Genomic DNA, 21,971 nt, shown 5'->3' with positions numbered 1-21,971 from the left:
TTGTGAAAATGGAGTAACGTCCGCAAACGAAAAAGTGTTTATTTGTATGAAAGAATATCCATGTAAAAATATGTATGGAGGATTACTGTCTACAGGAGTTTACATATTAAAACAATTACGAAAAAAACATATATACTTCATGAGAAATGGATATCCTACTAAAGCCCTTTTACTTTAACTTGGCCAAGATTCTGTCCTACCCATACCTCAGTGACAGAAAAAGACAATGCTCTAGCTCTACAATACCCTTTTCATGGCACTTCTTCATGACTAGCATCACGACCATCGTTAATCAATTGTTACAAATGAGGATACAAGATGACGAGATGACAGTTTTAGGCTGGGTTAGAGTAAAAAGGGTATGCAAAACAAAACTATCAAGAGAAAGAGAGAGAGAGAGAGAGAGAGAGGGAGAGGTGTCTACACGAAAATACCATACGTAAATTGTAGGCCATAAGTCTATCTACATTTCTTGCCATGCGCCACAAACAAATCGTCTCCATGTCACCCTGTCCTCCACTATTAGGCAGCCCTCCCTCCAACTCACACCACTCTTTTTCATACAGCATACCGCCAGGTCACCACCCCATCCCTCCACCTCATCCTCGAGTATTAAAAAGGAGAAATAAACTTGAAAGGAAATATTAAAAAGGAAGACCATTACCGTATTTTTCCTTCCTCTGTTCACCTGTATAAACACACACACACACACACACACACACACACACACACACACACACACACACACACACGACGAAAAGCCTCCACAAAAACAAGCGTTGTCTCCACGAGCGAGTAATTAAAGACAAAATAAAAGTTCAAAAAAAATAGAGAGAAAATTACCTTCATCAGTGGAGGTACAGGTAGGTGCAAAAGTTCGTCGGCAATCCTTTACCAGCACTGTGTCATGCTCGTATTCTCGGCGGTAAAGGAAGCTCCCTGACATCTCTTCCTCACCGATTTAGTTTTGGGTACGACAGGCTCATATCGGCTGGTATATTATTTACGCAAAGTATGGTGGTATTAGAATTATTTAAGAACCAAGGAAGAGGAAGGCAAGGTGTAATATGCAAAATAAATCCCTTGGAAGAGAGATTAGAGAGCTTCCTTAACCGACAAGAATAAATCGCTTAAGAAGAGGTATCAGGGAGCTTCCTTAACCAACAAGAACACAGGCCAGAGAATGTCCTTCCTTCTCATATTCTTGTGCTTCAAACTGCAAAATAAATCACTTAGGAAGAGGTACTAGGGATGTTCCTTAACCGACAAGAATAAATCGCTTAGGAAAAGGAATAAGAGAGCTTCCTTAACCAGCCAGCGAAGTGTCGACGAACTTCTGCTCATCCCTGTACAAATGCGGCGCTCTAACACCACTCAACTCCCTCCAACTCCACAAAACAAAGTAGTGCGCCCTGGGAGAGGGAAAAAAAAAAATCCGCGCTCAAAACATCAAACGAACAAGCTAGGGAACAAAACCCGGCCAACGATCCTTCAGGCCACAAACACACATACAAAAGGCATACACACACACACACACACACACCGCTCGCTGGTGCAGTGGTAACGTTCTCGCTTGCCAACTGGTGGACGGGAGTTCGAGCCTCGCTCAGGTTGCGAAAAAGTTTCACTGACGAAGTGGATGGTTACCGTCCCCCTTGAGCAAGGGGACGGGTGTGTGCGTGTGTGAAGGTCACAGCCTTGCCCTTAGATCGGACTATATGAGCTCTCAGCTCCCTTCCGGGAGGGTAAAAGCTGACGATCACGATCATCAAGTGATCCTGACCGACCCGGTGAATTACACACACACACACACGATCCTCCAAGCCAAAACACACAAACAAAAGGCACACACACACACACACACGATCCACCAAGCCACAAACACAAACAAATGGCACCAACACACACACACACACCAAACAAGGCAACCCCCCACACCACAAACAAGGCACCTCCCCCCCCCCAACACACACACCAACGCGTTCACCCACCACACAACAACCTTAGTGTAAGCACCCGAACCCAATTACGCTAGCATTCATCTCGGGTTAAATCCAATTACTCTTAGAGGCAACGAGGACAGGGGGAGGCACAGGCTAACTCGGGGCCTAGGAAAGACGGCGCTGCATCTGGGTTAAGGAGAAGGTATTGAGGTGGGGGTTGTTGTGACTGCAGGGCTGGGTAAACACTGGCAGGAAGGTGCTCGCTCTCTCTCTCTCGCTCTTTCTGGTAAACACCTGAAGGTTGGTGCTCTCTCTCTCTCTCTCTCTCTCCCTCTCTCTCTGGTAAACACCTGAAGGTTGGTGCTCTCTCTCTCTCTCTCTCTCTCTCTCTCGCAGCACTGGAAGGTTGGTGCTCTCAATCTCTCTCTCTCTCTCTCGGCATTCAGAAAACCCGAGCTACCTGGGGGTAAATTAAGCAGCTGAACTCGCGAGGAAGCTGTTAATAACTTTGTGGGATTCAGTCGTTGTGTGCTTAACTTCCATCGCGACCTTAGAATACTACTACTACTACTACTACTAATAATAATAATAATAATAATACACTCTCTGCACACACCTGCGGCGAAACTATGTATCAGCTTATGCAACAGCTGACATGTCAAATCAACTCGAAATTTCAAGCTGAGCACCTTTGTATAAGAAAATCGCTCAGAGCTCTTCAAGAACTTTTCTTGAAGGTGAAAAAAATAAAAATAAAAAGATCCCCCAGATATACTACATACAGACCTGTCGGCTTTGCCGCTGGTAATACTAGCAGAGATAATATGAACCATTATTTTAACTTCAAATACCCGTGATGGAATGGGTCAGCAAAAAGAACGTACAAAAAACAGAACTAAACTCTTTTTACTCCAACGTGCCCTGAAACTGTCATCTCTACACCCTGAATGCCGAGGTGTAACAATAAATTAGAAGTGGAATATGATGCTAGTCACGAAGAAGTGCTATGGGAATGATGTTGACCGGCAGTATCTTTTTTTCTACCACTAAGCTACGTGAAACAAGATGCCAAGTAACGAAAATCTGGGCTAAGACAGTAGTACCGTATATCAAATGTTCGGTAAATGGCCGAAGTGATGACGTCACGTTGCCATGACAACGATCTGCTTGATCTAAACAAACAAACGACTTCGTGGTTTTTACAAAGTCCTTCCTTACTTATTTCTTCTCAAAAAAAAAATTAAGGAAGGGAGGTGGAAACCACTATAAAATCAATGTACCGGTTATCATACATTATCCTTTTCTTAATCTAGTACTGTAACACAGCATAAAGTTAAGGATAATGTCAGAGAATAAACCTACATAAATACAGTGTCTGGAGTTGTGTCTGCTTGGCTGCAAACTTTTTCGTAACGCTTTTTCCCTCTTTTTAGTACCGTACGGTATTGGTTAATTAGTTCTTTCCTGGTAGAAATTTTTTTTATGCAGCCTTCTACTGGCTGTTTTTCTCCAGACTTTGAAAACAAGGTCAGTGAAAAATCTGCGTCACCTGATAGCAAATACTGTAATATTTATCTTCGTTCTTGTATCACCTAAACAGCACAGCAGAACCCAACACATAATACGTCAGAGTTCAGCAATTACTCTGACAATTTAGCAAACACTGTGCTACTTACTAATCCTCCTTTCAACTTTTTTTTTCCATAAGTTACAGTACAATATTTTTATTGGTTCGCACTGTATATTATGTTAAGAAGCAAATTCAAAGTTCATTTATTATTTCAGGTTTTAAAGGTCCCACTGGGGTTTGGTTGCAGGCTAAGCTATAGTACGGTCAAAACTGGGGTAGGTTTAGGTTAGATCTAGTGACAGTCTATAAAAGTTAGGTCAAAATTTGGTTTGGTTAGATTAGGTTTAGGAGCAGTCCACGATAATGAGCTCAAAATTTAGTCTGAGTTAAGTCTACTGCATGGCAATCTCTGTTAATCAGGTAAAATTTGGGTCTGGCTTGGTCAGCTCCAGTGGTAGTCTACGATATTAGGTCAAGATTTCATTTGGTTAGGTTAGATCTAGTGGTAATCTATACTAAATGAATGATTACGCTAGTTAAGATTATTAGTACCAGTAGTTTACTTGAGAGGGTATTAAACTTTCTTGCAGGCAGTTTTATCAGGAGTTCTGCTTAGTATCTGAGACCCAAATATTCTTAAGCTCTTCAAGCATGCAGTTGCCCATTCAATTATGTTTTCTGTACTTTATATATTCCTTGCCATTTTTATATCAGTGACAGTGACAATTAACTTTCCTTCACAGAGAAACGATAAGAAATTGCCAAGGTTTCCTTCATTGCTCTGTAGTGAATAAAAATCCCTTAATCAGCTGAAAAGTAAATCACCAACAAAGAAATATTACGATCCTTATCTTCACCAATAACGAAATATGACAATCCTTATCTTTCCACAACTGTTTTACTAGACGCTAATCCAGGGTAGAAAGGATTTATGTATTGTAGATGAACACAGGTTTGGTCCAAGTTATAACAAAACTTTAAATACATTCATGACCACAAAATATGCTGAATATATATATATTGCCTTTGATCTGACACTTCAGACAGAAAGGCAGTTTAAGGTCTGTGCAATCTAAAGTCATTCTGCAATTTTCAAAGAACACAAATCACTGTGAAAGAGGCGCTTGGTTTTTCTCTTGCATTATCCTCATAGTCTTCATAAAGCAGATTTTGAAGGACATTACAGTAATGGCATTTCTTACATTTACTGCACAACAGTGAAAGCATTTGGCCAAGTTATAATTAAGTTTAATTTTGGTGGATTTTCATTAGTGTTACAAAAAAATCACTCCTCCGGTACTGTACATCATCTTGTCATGCATGAATCTGGCAGCAAGGTGCTCTTTTATATTTCATGCCAGTTTTGCACAACTTGAATTCGTTGTTGACATTCTGTAACTGTCTGAGGGTTATTATTTTTTTATTCATGCAGAGCTTGTAAGTTCGACATTGCTAGGACCTGGTTTAGTCTATCTACCTAACTACAGACAGACGCCTTACATCCGTAAGGGGTGGCCACAAACAAATCGCCTCCATGTCGCTCTGTCCCCTGCCATTTCGCTGCCCTTCCCCCAGCTCACACCCCCGTTCTCATACACCTCTCCACTCCATCCTTTCATCATCCCACCTGGTTTATGCTCCCCAGACTCTGCCTTCTTCCCCTTCCTGAACGAGTTTTCTCATCTCATTTTGTTTCTTATTTTCATCAACAGGAATGACTGTCAGCATTTCTCGGAATGGGTGTTAACTTTCAAACAATAACTAAATGACAGCTACTTAGTGTTGAGGATGAGGTAGATTTGTGGCCTCTATTTACTGAATTAGCTTTCCCACGTGTTCTTTCCTTTTCATCCTCTTGGAAGTAAAAGAAACTCACGTCAAAGCTTCTTACTGGTTCTTCAAGTCTGTAACAAATCCTTGAATAATTTTTAGCGTGCATTTGCCCCTTTTGCTTTGCTGCAGACAAACGGCATCGTCTTTTTGTTTAGAACCATAACATGGATAGTAGAGGTCACAAGAGAGGAAAAGAAAAATAGATGGATGAAGGAGCTGGACAAAGAGTTAAAGAAAATAGGAGTGCAGGATGGAGCAATGAAAAATAGTACGAACGAAGAAATAAGAAGAAAAGTGAAGGAATGGGACAGGATAGAACGGAAAAAGATTATGAATGAGAAAGAAAGCTTAAGTATTTATAGAGAATGGAAACAGAATTCGGAAACCAAGAATGTACATATGACAATAGACAGAGCTCTGTTTTATTATTTAAATGTAGAACAACTTAAATATAAATGATAGGAAAAGGTTTAGAGGAGAGGAGACAAAATGTGACCTATGTGAAAATATAAAAGAAGATCTGACTCATTTTATTTTGCGGTGCCCAGCATACAATGAGGAAAGGAGAAAATGTATTAGATTACAGCAGCCTTACGAAGAAAGTGTGAAAAATGTTATTGGAAAGTTCATATTTGAAAATGAAAATATAGATGAAACAAAGGAAATTATTTATTCTTTTTGGAAGGGAAAAGAAAATGGGATATAAACAAGATTAAAGAAAAGTATAACCAGACAGCGACAATAACATCAGGGAGTGCCGTTAAAAAGGCTATACTCCCGAACATTACCTGAAACCTGAAACCATGGCTGTCATGGTTACGTGACGTCACACTTTGACTCTATAAAGAACCACACATACGACTGATATTGCGAAGCATATCATGTTCTAACTTAACAGAAACTGTTGGCTTCATATAGCACCTTCTTGGTGATTTATTTGCCTATGCATCTTACTCTTTTTACCTTTTGCTAACTGTATATATTAACAGTAACAACACAGAGTCCCTCAGTAACATTCTAGTACAAGATAAAAAGGTAGTTCAATATGTACTCGGTATTTCATGTAATTACCTCAATCTTAATCTCGCTCAGAAAGCCCTACTGATTCCGGAAGTGTTTTTTTTTTTTAATAAATTATCTTCGTCTAGCCTAAACTTACGATGAGGATGACGGTGTTTTGGTTGGAGATTTACGTGCGTGACGCCATTTTTGAAGCAGATGCAGTACCGTAATGCGATCCAGTTTGGGTTAGAGCATTAAAACACCAAAGCAAATAATTTATAAACAATGGAAATAGAGAAAAAATAAACTTATCCACATTCTCCTCAGATAATAATACGAAAAATAAGTGACCAGGGATGATTTGCTACGATGCAGAGTCAAATTTAAACATGTACTGTAACCTACTCACCAACGCCCGCCGTTAAACTTATCCTCTTCCTCTCTTATCTCGGGCAAGTTCTTTTCCACACACACTATCAAAGTGAGCCCTGGTAATCCCTCTTTCTGCCAGTTACCACAAAAGTCACGTATAGGAGTTTCACACTAAGTTTTCGCAATTATTTTGGACCGCGGATACGATACACACCTCCACTTGTCAACGTTTTTTAATCAGGGGAAACAAATATAAATAATATCTTGTTTGAGGGAAGTCAATACTTTGTGTAAAGCAACTTAATTCTCCATGAAAAAAAAAAGAGCAAGCCACTGAATTTAACATAGCTGATTTAATATATAGTAATGCTAAATCTACACAACTTTCTTAACCAGTTTCGTACGACAAAACATTGTAAGGTTGCCTGACGATTTACATCTCCAGTTGTCCTCCTTCATCGTCTTGGTTAATTTTATACTTACCGATGGTGTTTTTAACTGCATGAAGATAGCAGTGGTGTAATTTCCTTTAAGCTCATAGCCCTTCAATGTTTACGGAAGCAAGCGGAGGAATGGGTCATTTTGTTCACTGATATTTTATCCTGTGGTATACCTTTTCAGTTTCCTGCCATCTTTTATTTTGCATCATTAGCAATGGTGTATAACAAAATATACCTCCAGAATGATCTGTAAATGCGTTTTGTAGTACTTTTTGGTAGGGGGCAAATTACTCGGGTTTGTGTCTTCGTCATGACTGCCGTGACGTCATATTACGGTTTGGCATTTTTATTCTGCTGTAGAGACATCCCTAGTAGTGAAGGGGTTAACAAAAAATGATTAACTGAGGGGAAAGTTAAGCGGGAAGTCTACTGGGTTCACAGATGAGCATCAGAGCGGCCAAGATTAGATGGTGTTTATGAAAGCTTGAGTCTATATTCATCTTTGACAGGCTCCATTGACTCACTCTTAGCTGACTAAAACGGCCAGGTGTTAACTAAGGTGGGATATACCTGTGTTGTGTTGGCCGTGAAAATGTTGATAGTAGCATAGAGAGAGAGAGAAACCCTTGAGATACAGTGGATTAGAGACAGACAAATAGAATGACAGACACAGGCAAACAGGCAGAGAGAGAGAGGGGAGAGGGAGGGAGAGAAAAAAAAAATTACACAATACCAACGTATATATATTTTTCAGTATTACCGCGTGTAGTCCCCTCCCCCAGATAACAAGTGACAGTCAGAAGGGCAACTAGACAGACACACACACAAGAAATAATCAACATGGTCTTAACCTATATATAATTTTCAGTATTACCACGTGGAGTCCCCAAGATAACAAGTGACAGTCAAAAGGGCAACTAGAGAGAGAGAGAGAGAGAGAATCTACACAGTCCTAACATATACATATTTTTCAGTCTTACCACGTGGAAGCCCCCAGATAACAAGTGACAATCAGAAGGACAGCTACCCGACCCACCATCACCAGCGTCTCCTTCGCCTCAACTGCACGGCCCCCCCATCATACCCCCCGCCAGCCCTAGCCTGGTCCATCAACGGCCAAAAGGTAGGTCAGGTTAGGTCGGATTAGTGTTTTGTGATAGACGGTCAGCTTAGGTAATATTAGGCTGGCTCAGGTTGGATTAGGTTATCTTGGGTTGGGTTAGGTCAGGTTAGTTTTATGATAGAGGGTCAGGTTGGATTAAGGTAGGTTATTTGAGTTAGGTTAGGTCAGGTTACTGTTTTGTGATGCAGGGTCAGGGTAGATAAGGTAAGATCAGGTCAGGGTTTTGTGATGGGGGTCAGGTTAGATAAGGATAAGTAATTTTGGTTAGGTTAGGTCATTTCGTCAAGTTATTTTTTAAGATTCAGGTCATGCTAAGTAAGGTTATATGGCAGACGTCACCAGATTAGGTCAGGTCGTCAGGTTATGAAGTAGGTCAGGCTTGGTTACTTCAGGTCAGGTTGAGTAAGATCATGTGGTAGGGGTCATATAAAAGACTGGATGTTATCATTTCTTCTGTTTATCTGTCTGTCTGTCTATCTATCTGTCAGTCTATATATATGTCTATTTATTTGTGTATCTGTCTATCTATTTCTTTATCTATCTATCTATCTATCTGTCAGCTTATTTATTTTTCGCAATACAGGTGGACGGACAAAGCGAAAATCCAGACGAGGTTGTTGAGAAGTGGGTGGAAAAAGTATCTGACGGTAGCGGCTCCAATCTGGTGAGGGCGGGAAGCAGGCTGAGTGTAAGAGTAGCCGCACACCACTTCCCAGGAGGGGCCATGAGGGTAGGGTGCGAGGCTAGGCTGGTCACACTGTACCGCAGGTCAACCCAGGTCACAGTACCGCAGCCCTCTTCACCATGGCGACCAACGCACAACCTTTACCAGACTTCAGGTGGGTTGGTTGAAAAGCTGCAATAACGTGATCCTTGGTGCTGGGATGCCTTCACGTGGTGGCAACGACGTAACTAGGCGGTGGAGCTGCCTGGTTATACAAACATCTCTCAGTTCCCTCCCTATCCCCCAAAAGGAAGATAGTGGATTGCAGGAAAAGGTACCCTCAGCCTGTGGTCCGCCAGGTTTACATAAAGATAAGCCTGGGACTGCAATTAGCCTGCTGCTACTACTACTACTATTTTTACTACTGCCATTACTACTGCTGCTGCTGCTACTGATATTAACATGATCACAGTGATATACGAAGAGTTTAAATTGTTTCACCGACAGTTGTGGCAGTCCGCTGTAAAAGAAATTGTTTGATTAATAAGTAAATAAATAGAGTTGCAGAACTTGGCCATTCTGTGCAATGAACTTTTGGTTGTCCAGTGAAGAGGGAGACAGACTAAACAGTTGTGCTAGAAACTGTCCGGAGTCAACTTTTCGCGTGTTGATGTTAGGTGAGAAAGACACAGGTTAGAGTTTGAATTCTCTATTTTTCTAACGTTTCGGCGTACACAGAACCCATCTTCAGAGAGTGTAGGTTCTGTGTAGCCCGAAATATTAAAGAATTCAAGATCTAACCTCTGTCTCTCTCACCCACCAAACATTTCCACTTGTAATGGATCATCTACATTTTCTTGTGTTATTGTGAGTGATCTAATTCTACTTAGTTAATTTAGGGGTCTAATTTAGGGGTCTATAAAGGCACATAGGAAATAAATATATGAGAAGGAGTATTAGCGTTTATAAAGGTTATCAGTTATGCTACCTACGTGACTAATTCAATACCTTCAGACTTTTATTCAATTTTTGGAAGACATTGTTGTAATGAAGAGGTAAATGAAGGTTATACAGTCTCTCCAAAAGTTTCCCCAGAACTAACTAACAGTTTGGAAGTTACGGGAATTAAAAAAAAAAAAAATACATCTAAAGGAAAATGTGAAAACGGATAGAAAACGGAACGGCTCTCCCCCACTCCTTCTCCCTCCCAGACATCACCAGCAGAAGAGAAGGATACATTATTAAGAAAGACTTCTATCTACTTCAGTATTTTTATGTATTTTGTATTTTATTCTATTTGCAAACAACTATATTTTTCAGCCCAGAGAAGACTTTTTTCTAATTGGACAGGGTAATCGTCATTAACTGCTTCATTACAGGGCCCCTCCTACACTTAATGAAATCGTATGTAGTGGTGAAAATGGTGGTGGTAGTAGTGGTGATAGAGGTGGTGGTGGTGGTGGTAGTAATAATGGTGGTGGTGGCAGTGGTAGTGGTGACAGTAGTAGTAGTAGTAGAGTATAATGGAGTAGTAGTTGTAGAAGAAGAAGAAATAGTAGTAGTAGAATATAATAGAAAAGTAGTAGTAGTAGTAGCGATGGTGGTGGTGGTGGTTGTGATCGTGGTGGTGGTAGTAGTAGTAGTAGTAGATATAGTTGTAGAAGTTGCTGTTTTTGCTGTTACCCCAAGCTCATCTGAAACGTGAACCCAGTGGACTGCAGTCTGAAGTTGCCCTCCTCTTGCAGTCCACTATCCTCTCTCGGCGGGACATGCAGGGAAGTACTTGAAGGACATTTGTATAGCCAGGCAGTGGATCCGCCCGGTTATATCAGTGCCACCACATGAAGGCTCCCTCTCCAGCATCTCTATCTATCTATCTATCTTTTGCCAGACCCCTCAATCCCGTTCGGGATGGCCACAAACAATTCGCCTCCAAGTCGCCCTATCCCCCGCCATTTCACTGCGCTGCACCCAACTCACACCCCCCTCTCTCATCTCTTGTGGATGTAAATAGCGTCCTCGACCTGAAAGGGTAAAAATTCAAACACACCCACAAAAAAAGGTTAATATATTTCACCTCATCTGCTCCTCACTTCCTCTGCTGGCTAATATTCCCAAGCCGAGAGAGAGAGAGAGAGAGACAGACAGACAGACAGACTTGGAATAATTCTCTGCTAAAAAGATAATTCTCTCTCTAATATGACACCTTAGGGAGAAAAATGACGAACACTCTTTTAAGCAGAGGATGAACAGAGGAAGAAAAACCAAATTTAATATCTAAATAAAAATCCATTCACCAGATTACAAGTGTCCTCCATTAAAAAAAATAAATAAATCTGTAAATGTGAAATAAATGCTGTAGAATAATTGGCGAACTCTCTCTCTCTCTCTCTCTCTCTCTCTCTCTCTCTCTCTCTCTCTCGTAATTATGGAGTCTGATGTTAAATGATTTGTAAGACTGACATTCTCTCTCTCTCTCTCTCTCTCTCTCTCTCTCTCTCAGTTATGGAGTCTGATGTTAGATGATTTGTAAGACTGACATTCTCTCTCTCTCTCTCTCTCTCTCTCTCTCTCTCTCGTAGTTATGGAGTCTGATGTTAAATGATTTGTAAGACTGACATTCTCTCTCTCTCTCTCTCTCTCTCTCTCTCTCTCTCTCTCTCTCTCTCTCTCTCTCTCTCTCTCTCGTAGTTATGGAGTCTGATGTTAGATGATTTGTAAGACTGACATTCTCTCTCTCTCTCTCTCTCTCTCTCTCTCTCTCTCTCTCTCTCTCTCTCTCTCTCTCTCTCTCTCTCTCTCTCTCTCTCTCTCTCTCTCGTAGTTATGGAGTCTGATGTTAGATGATTTGTAAGACTGACATTCTCTCTCTCTCTCTCTCTCTCTCTCTCTCTCTCTCTCTCTCTCTCTCTCTCTCTCAAGCGGCTACTCTTTTCACTCGGCCATCACCTTCACCATTTTCTCTCTCCCCTACAGGTGGTGATGGGGAAGTGACAACCGCTACCCATGCTTCTACCCATGCTGTTCTTGCCTCAGTTGGAGTTATATTTCTTACCTTAGCCTGCCCTATGCCCTAATTTACCCTACCCACCCGATGCCCTATCTCACCCTACCTTCCCTATGCCCTACCTCACCCTACCTGCCCTATGCCCTACCTCACCCTACCTGCCCTATGCCCTACCTCACCCTACCTGCCCTATGCCCTACCTCACCCTACCTGCCCTATGCCCTACCTCACCCTACTTGCCCTATGCCCTACCTCACTCGACCTTCCCCATGCCCTACCTCACCCTACCTGCCCTATGCCCTACCTCACCCTACCTGTCCCATGCCCTACCTCATCCTACCTGCCCTATGCCCTACCTCATCCTACCTGCCCTATGCCCTACCTCACCCTACCTGTCCCATGCCCTACCTCACCCTACCTGCGTTATGCCCTACCTTGCTCAAATCTACCAAACTCTACCTCACACTAATGTAACCTGCCCTACCCTACCCTACCTAACCAAACTTAACCTACCTCCCCTTCCCTCCCCTTTCCTCCCCTCCCCTACCCTACCCTACCCTACCCTACCCTACCCTACCCTACCTAACCCAACCTAACCTACCTCCCCTTCCCTCCCCTTTCCTCCCCTCCCCTTTCCTCCCCTCCCCTCCCCTACCCTACCCTCCCCTCCCCTACCTAAATATTCCTTACGTCAAAATTTACCCAAAACAGCTTAGGAAAATATCACAGTTCTTAAGAAGATAATATTGCACACTTTATGAGATATTACTTAAGATACATGTAGAAATATCGTAATTATGTCTCTCTCTCTCTCTCTCTCTCTCTCTCTCTCTCTCTCTCTCTCTCTCTCGTAATTATTTCGTCTGATAATAGATGAGTTGTAACATTCTCTCTCTCTCTCTCTCTCTCTCTCTCTCTCTCTCTCTCTCTCTCTCTCTCTCTCAATACGTATGGATGTAGTTTAATCGTCACAGAATCACCACAAAAAAGAAAAAATATATGTACAGATACTGAGACTGACAGTTTATGTTTTGGCGGGACATTCAAACTTCCAGTGGTACAGATAAGGCTCAAGAGTGTGCCCCTTCACTACGATGATGTTTTAAATCAATTTTTTCACTGGGCAGACGATTTTTGTCAGTTTAACGAACAAACACCTTAGATTAGATAACTCTTTCACTACCAGATGGCTTTTCTATACCCCTTTCACTCTAACTTGGCTCAAAATTGACATACCCACGTTGAATACTGAGGTGTAACAATGAATTAATATCAGAATATGATGCTAGTCACGAAGAAGCGCTGTGGAAAGGATGTAAAGCTGTAGTACTGTCTTTGCCACCAAGCTCTGTGATATAAGCTGCAGAAGGACAAAACTCTGGGCCAAGTTAGAGTAAAAGCAGTGCGGTGAAGGAGTCAATACTGGCATGGCTGTATCAAGAAGCACACAAGGGTGGTCCATATATTACGCTGCTCTTACACTCCGCCGGCCGATTTCTTATGTGTTACGGGAACGGCTCAGTCCACGTTATCAGCAACTAACTTGAATCATTGGTTCATATCCTACTCCCACCCTCGCCCACACCAGCAGACTGAGCTGTCCCGGAACATAAGATACCACCAAGTGAGTTTCTAATGGAGCGGTATTTTAATACAATCATATATATATATATATATATATATATATATATATATATATATATATATGTGTGTGTATGTGTGTGTGTGTGTGTGTGTGTGTGATCCTACTGAACAGGTTGACCAAATATATTCACTTATGAATCAATCTACTTGTTTATATATATATATATATATATATATATATATATATATATATATATATATATATATATATATATATATATGTGTGTGTGTGTGTGTGTGTGTGTGTTTATGCTATATCTATATCTATATCTATCTATCTATCTCTCTATATATATATATATATATATATATATATATATATATATATAGTCAGGTAATCCATAAACATTTATGGGTATCTTCTCGTTTGGCACATTTGAAACGCTGCACATATTTTAGGGGAGTGTTTGAAGTTGGTTAATGATATATGTAAATGATATTAACTCAAATAAAACGTTTACTGAATTTATTTTGAGTTTGTTTCCTTTGGACTAGGTCTCTCTCTCTTTCTCTCTGTATGTATGTATGTACAGTACAGTACATATCGAATTTTATCATCCTAAGGTCAAAGGATAAGGTTTACAGGTACATTCGGCTTGAACTGTACCTCTGACTGTTGACCCATTGTGCTCATACAAGGTAAGCTTTGTCGTCAGTAAACTCTCACCAAATCTGGTTAAAATCGGTGCAAAACTACTCATTGCCGCAAGTCTATCACTGTGGCCGTGAGAGTAGTTCCGTCCTTGACATAACTGACAGAGGTGAATTTAGCCGAATTTGCTGGAGGTGTCCTGGGGTAAGCTATGACGATACGATTTTTTTTTTTTTTTTTTTTTACAATAGGATCAAGATCAAGGTCACAAGGGAGGGTCAACTATAAGCTTGCCTTGTACCCTTGACTGGTGACCCATTGTGCTCCTACCTGGTAAATTTAGTCATGAGTGATCCGCCAACCGTACCACCAAACTTGGTTAAATTAGGTGAAAAATTCTTCCCCTTATTACGATCAGAAGTATTCTCATGGGTCGGATGTATGCTCGCAGCGGCCATGAGGTTAATTCCGGGCATGAGATAGCGAGAGGTATATGAGGGACGGGAAGTGAGTTGGGGGGGAGGGCAGTCAAATGGTGGGTGACAGAAACTTGGAGGCGTTTTGTCTGCAGCCACCCTTCGCGGGATTAGGGCGTCGGGCTATAGATAGATAGATAGATAGACAGATAGATAGTGAACGGTTTTAAAACGATTGTAATAAAAATCGTGGAGGGTTTGCAGGGTAGCCCATGAACATACCAACTAAGAAGAATAGGTTAAAAATCAGAGTAACTTGCCTTGTAGCCTTCATTTTTGACCTTTCATGCTCAAACCTAGGAAATTTAATCATGAGTGGTCCGTCAACCCTTCCGTCAAGTTAGGTTAAAACCGGAGAAAAACGATTCGTCTTAGCATGGCCGGAATAATTCTCAAGGGGCCGGAACAATTCTCATGGCAGCCGTGAGTACACCTCTTCCCTCGACACACCGCCCTCCTTCACATACCCTTATACATTATCTCTCCATCTCGCTCTGTCTCCATCTCCTCCCAGCCAACGCATTCTCAAATACTCTCCTAGTCTCTCTCTCTCTCTCTCTCTCTCTCTCTCTCTCTCACACACACACACACACCGCTCGCTGGCTCAGTGGTAACGTTCTCGCTCGCCATCTGGTGGACGGGAGTTCGCGCCTCGCTCAGGTTGCGAAAAGTTTCTCTGGCGAAGTGGGTGGTTACTGTCCCCCTTGAGCAAGGGGACGGGTGTGTGCGTGTGTGAAGGTCACAGCCTTGCCCTTAGATCGGACTATATGAGCTCTCAGCTCCCTTCCGGGAGGGTAAAAGCTGACGATCACGACCATCAAGTGATCCTGACCGACCCAGTGAAATACACACACTTTAATTTGCCGAAATATTGTCATCTTTCCATTTTGAATGTTGCGCTGTAAGGAGATTAATTCGAATAATAATACTAGTTATTAAAAAGTATTTTTGCCAATGCGTTACGGAAAATGACTGCATAATAACGACTCCGTCAAGAGAAGCTATGCAAACTATATTTCCCACTCATACACTCTCCTAGTCAGTCTCTCACTCAATCTCACTTTCATACACGTCAAAATCGCTCATGCGCTCGCAAGATCTCTCTCTATCTGTCTCTCCCTCTCCTGCGCCCTTTTCACTTTAACCTGTCCAGATTTTCGTCCCTTTGCAGCTTATTTCACGTAGCTTGGTGGAACAAACAAACAATGCTGCGGCCCTGCACCCTATAATTTGCACTTTTTCTCTTGTTGCCACTGACCATTGAAGATGGAGAGAGAATGAGTTCCAGTAAAATGAGTATAGCCAATCTCTTACAACCATGCACTCCTTTTCATTCTTATGCTCTGTCAATTTCTCACATTTCGTAGTGACTGTCATTAAATGCTTTATCGTTAAAAAAAATAAAAAAATGAGCGAGGAGCTGCTCGTCCTGCACCTTTATTCGAGGTCATCACTCATTTGATACATTAGGTGTTGGATGATGTTCGGTTTCTTGATATGGGTCAAAATGTAGGCCTATGTGTGTTTGGCGCGCAAGTCTTGTTCACTTGTAGGACTTCTTAAACTGTCATGTTTTAGGGTTTTCACTGTAGCGCTCTTATATAATGAATCTTCCAATTTCTTCCAAAGAAATAAATCTAAAGAAAACAATGCAACTAATATTTACCACACAGCATTGATCGTGTAGTTCAAACGGTAGCCGTCGTGGCGCTCCTGCCTTTGTTTTCATTCACGACCTTGCTTCTTTAGACATTCTTGACCTATGAACTGTATTATCGTGCATTTGTGAGGCAAAATGCAGGGATATTCCTCACGTTACAATACACATATAACAGAGCATTGATAACTGCACAACTATGTTAACTAGATTTAAGGAAAAAAACATTATTTCTCTAGGTGTTTGGATTTAAACCCGGAATGAAGACTAAGCGGATTATCACTCGAAAATCAGCTGAGAGGGTAAGATATTCTCCCAAGGAGGTCTCCGGCTCTTTATTTAAACCCTTATTAGGAGTCTTGTATTTATATTAACATAATGATTAATTTTAGTGTTACGAGATGTTTCTCGGTACAGGTGTAGACAGAAGGCGGTGGGTGGGGCGTATGAAATCCTTGGTTATGTGTTCAACTATGACGCAAACACTGGTTATCACAAGCACTGTCGCTATTAACACTCAGCCTTGTTGTCGAGTCAGGCCATAGTGTTTTATCTTGTTATCACAGTGGGTATACTGGGGGAACGTGCTCCGGGGCTGTAACAGTATTCACTTGCTCGGTGAGGAAAGAAGTTCAACATGATGACCTACAAGGTATGGGGAATATCTATTTCCATACATTGTGCCCTTTGTGGTTTCTGCGAAGGCTGGGAGAGTAAAGATAATCATTTATTATTAAAGTGATCATGGGACTGTATACCAGATTCAGCAACATCAACAGTAAGTTAGAGCAGAGGGTGATACCACTGAACTTTGGGCAAACTGATGGAATTCATTTTGTACCTGAATATTGTACATGCATAATCAAGAGATGCTGTGCTTCATCATAGAAAGTCCCCATATTGAGGGTGGCCATGGTACAGCTGATGTTTTCTGTGGACTGGAAACTAACCTAAGTGCCAGATCCAGCTAATTCCTTCCCAACAGTTGCTGGATATTGTCAGGAAAACGAAAACTGCTATGTGTGTGATAAGTTATTGAAATATGTTTCATTGTGAGAGTCTGAGCATGGACTGAGGCTCTATGTGTACTTGTGGCTGAATGTGTCCAGCTTAAAAGTGATGATTATGTGGCTGCTTATCAAGCTCATAGCCACATTTCTCTTTCATGGTAGTACCTCAGAGCATCCATGATAGCCAGACCTTTACTCCTGTTTTGTAATAAAAATAATATGGTGGAAGGTTCATACTTACAACTGGACCTATTATGCAGTATCAGAGGCTTTCTCAGAGATGCAGAACTTGTTTGTCTTTTAAATTATTATCCTAACAGTTATCACACCCTGATAGACAGCTGGTATCATTCACCCCAGATCATACTGATTGCCTCACACCATTGCCCCTCAGCATTTAGTAATATGTGTTATTACTACTAGTAATCCGTAGTTATTCTTACCAAAAATAAAACACTTTAGACAGCCTGATACTTTACAGTTCATGCTTCACAACAGCACACCCTCATTTCACAGTTAGAGTGCATTTGAAAAAATCCATTGCATAATGATGTAGTGTACTGTATAGTGAGTCATGTCTTCAGTGGGGATATGTTTTTGGTCAAGATTTTACCTACTCAAAAAAGTTAAAAAACAAGTTTCCACTTCACCAAAACTGATTATTATTTCACTACTGCACTTCATTTGTTGCTTATCACCAGATTGTCTTAAAAATGAGTTTCCAATTCACCCAAGCTTGTACAGTTCTGTACTGTAGTTATTTCACTTTACCTCACTTGCTGCTTGAACTCCAACGCAACACTGCTGTTATATTGCCGACACTAACACACATGACAGTGACTGAGTTCAAATGCCATCTTGGAACAAACAGATGACTGAAAGCTTTTGTGTTAGCAATAGCAGTCATATATCAGCCAGTGAGGCTTCGTATGGTATCGTGATAATCATGTAAGTGAAAATAGAATCTTACATCAAGAAATGGTTCATACTTTTTAGCCATCCTAGAAGTGATTCATTGCATACCAGTTCATTGTAAAATGAGGGTCTACTGCGCTGTATTTTGTAATGAACTCTTGTGTAATTGTAGCCAACAGTTCATACCCAGATTTTGTGTGATACATACTGGGACTTGCTCAGGTTTCCTCACTCCATTTAAAAGAATCAGTGCAATAAATTATAAAAGTATAAAGTAATGAATATTAGTAAAGAATTTATATAATAAAGCTACATTGAGACATAATTTAGAGATGTAGTGTTATGCCAGTAGGTGCTGAGTAAACATTAAATAAAGTCAATCCTCATTTTTTTTTTCTCTCCAATTCTGTGTATATTCACATCTTTTGAGTACAGTATTAGGATGATGATTACTCTCTGCCAAACCAAGCCAGGATAATATTCATTGCACAGTTGAGAAAGTTCTCATACTTAGGATAGTAATTGTGATACAGTACAGTATGATAATTTCTGAACTCCTTCAGTACAGTGTCATGGTGACAAGTAATTTTGTCCCAGTCCGTTTTACTATGTACAGCATAGGAGAGACCTCAAATAATAAATGGATAACAAACAGCCTCCCTTTACGCTATACTGCCTCTATGAGAGGTCTGCCTAGAGGTGACCAAAATTTTCTGTTATTGATAGAAAAAAAAAAAAAAAAAAAAACATGTATGGAAGAGGTTAAGCATGATAATGAAGTGAAGGGCATTAATCTGTGATATCAGATCATTGTCAGATGATAACTGTTCTCTGTAGATAAATTTGCCAATGAGTTTACTATTTACTTTGTGATTCTCTCTCTCTCTCTCTCTCTACATATGTACAGTATTTTATGCCAAGAAATTAGAAATTGCAGTACTAGTACCTGTGTTTGCAAGATGCCAAGCGAATTTGCATATATACAGTATATATATATATATTTGTTTATATATACATACACCAGGATGTATATATATGTGCAACTTCGAGAGAGAGGGTGTATCAGATAGAGCCAGGATTCCGGGGATGTGAATGGTGAGTGAATGGAAGCATGGCCCATTGGATTGGGCAAATTTGGGCTGTCTGGACGTTGCTACTCCTCACCCTGCCCAAGGGTGGGAAAGGAATTCCAGATGATGATGATGATATATTATATACATTACTTGAGTCTTAGTTGAGAGAGCCTTTAATTTTATTAACCGATTAGCTATAAAAAGAAATTCGGTGACAGTCTTATGCATTGAGAGAAAAGCATTTGGGGTAAGAAGCCCTTTTTAAGCGACCTATTATCAGACACTGATAATGGTGAAACCATGATAACCACTTATCTGTATTTTTCCCCCACCATCACACCTTGATAATGGTTATCCCCTCCCCCCCTTTAAAAGTACTGTATTGACATAGAATTATGAATAATGCAGGGAATGTTGTGTTGATGTATATGTGTTGTAATCAGTTGGGAGAAGTACAGTCATCAGTACTAATTTATCCCTGCCTTCTGTGGCCTGAGTCAGGGCTGATAATTTGGGCTTTGGAATGGAACAGCCACTTGTTTTTTCTCTTCTTAAAACTATGCGCCTGATCTACTTTTTATAGATTTTTAAAGTTGCAATAGGGTTGCCAAATTGTGCTGTGTTATATTCTTACAGGTGATTGGAGTTGTGTTTGAGGGAATAACAGTAAAGCTGAATCAAACAGCCTTGCTTCAGTTCTCACATCATGCCAGAGGCAGTGTAAAGTAAGGAGAGAGGAACAAGTGGTTGTTCAGTTCCAATGCTTAAAACATTGGCCCTTACTTCAGCAACAGAGGGAAGAAATTAGTACTTATGACTGTACCAGGGTGACATGAAGGTAGTTCACGTTTGACCACCTCTTTGGGGATTAAGGCATCTGGCCATAGATGGATGATAAATAGATCAGAAACAAATGTAAGCATACGTTAAAATATGCACAGTACAATAATGCAATTACTGGTAGTAAAATGGTAATACTGTAGTAAAGTACCTGGTGTATCCAGTTACTTTGTATTGTTATCACATCCAACTATTTCTACATTGTTCCACACTGCCTCCAGCATGATTCACACCCCCACACACCTGTTCAGCAACTCTATGGTAATGTGGTCATCTGTTGATTCTGGGACACCCTCTGAGGAGGAGCCCACAACCTCCATCTTCTACGCATCCATTCTTGAACGGGTCAGGGACAGGGATCTAGATATGCTATAATTTCTGACTGGAGAAGTTCGCCAGTAGCTGAAAGTATTTCATTTGCAACAGATGTGTAGTTGGCAAAAATGGTAGCTTCCTCCCTTGGTTGAACCCTTTCAGCTTGAGAACATCTTATCATTTTTCCTATCATGGTAATCAGTACCATTTTATTCAGCATAGTAAACTTCCATCTTATTACTTAAAAAAATCTTTCCAAAGCTGAATAAAATTGTCTGGAGGAAGCAGAAATAAGAAAGGTGTCCTCACATTGAAGGTGTTAACCTTTTTAGGCTAGAAATATTCACTTGCTAACTTTGGCAGAGATTAATCCCAAAGTTTTTTTGTACGGACATTGTGTAATATTTATCCCCACAAATAGTAAAGTACAAACTTCATATTTTGTGTAAGCTGTTAACTCCAAATGCATCATCTACATAACCTCACCTAAATTTAAGTTAGATCAGACTAAGCTTTAAAACTGTAAAATACCATAAGTTTGTACTTCAAGGCTGCCAGATGGTAAACAGCAGGGTAACTTTTCGTTTTTAAAATTTATGTAGGCTTAATATTGAGGAAGATAGTATGCTAGAAGTACAGTTTATAGGTCTCAGTACAGTAATGATCTATGCATTTCATTTTATAGTGTGCTCCAGATAATTGATGAGTTATTGATCTGTACTGTTTTATGTTTCTGCTTTTGCCATTCAGAGTTATTTCAAGATTTATTGAATCCTTACATAGTTTATTTATGTATTTTTATTATTATTATTATTTTTTTTATTTATTTTTTTGAGAATATGATCCTCCAAGATTAGATTGTTGTTATCACGTACGGTACTTTGTGCTGTTACAGAAAGTACTGTTTTAATCATGCTATTCTATTTATAATAATATCACCTCCATTCATGTTTCTCTGTATCTCATAATAATAATGAATTAGTTTATGCATGTTCAGTGATATGAGGTATACCATAATCAATAGTATTGTCTTAGCAGGAGTATAGGGCCCCAGAGCTAGGCTGCGAAGTTCAGATATACAGGGCTTGCCCCTTAATGGCATTATGTGAATAGTAAACCTTAGCCACCCATAGGCCACATCCAGTTAGAGCACTTTAAGTCAGTAATCCACCAAGCATCTAGGAATTATATTAGAGCTGGGGGGCATATGCCTACATCAGTACTGAGAAAAGTAGCATGACTAGAGTACTGGTATAGTATTTTAATGTAACTTATGTCCTCCCATAGTAAAGCAGTGTTGATCATTTTACGATTTTGATGATTTACATTAATAATGCCATGTATATGCTACATTGATGACCCTGTCATGCTTAATCTGTTTTCCATTGATTAAGCAAATGCTTATCATAGCACCATAAACCAAAGTCCTGTTATTTCAGTAACAGTGAACTTGTTCAGAAACACTGTGTGGACCTGTATGCTTATGAAACTGCTC

General features: G+C 40.4%; 1 protein-coding gene across 1 annotated transcript in view; it reads left to right on the top strand.

Moving 5' to 3' along the window:
• The window catches only part of LOC145396736 (uncharacterized), a 104,042-nt gene extending 95,735 nt beyond the window's left edge, over positions 1 to 8,307 (top strand). The window contains exon 5 of the mRNA XM_080270025.1: positions 8,135 to 8,307. Within this exon, the coding sequence (XP_080126151.1) occupies positions 8,135 to 8,307 (173 nt within the window). The remainder of the gene's footprint in view (positions 1 to 8,134) is intronic.
• Positions 8,308 to 21,971: the final 13,664 nt, after the last annotated feature.

The sequence above is a fragment of the Coenobita brevimanus genome, chromosome 4, assembly GCF_032717465.1.
Source record: "Coenobita brevimanus isolate Jiangsu-jjx chromosome 4, ASM3271746v2, whole genome shotgun sequence".
NCBI classification, from domain to species: domain Eukaryota; kingdom Metazoa; phylum Arthropoda; class Malacostraca; order Decapoda; family Coenobitidae; genus Coenobita; species Coenobita brevimanus.
This window is presented reverse-complemented; position numbering and strand designations above follow the sequence as displayed.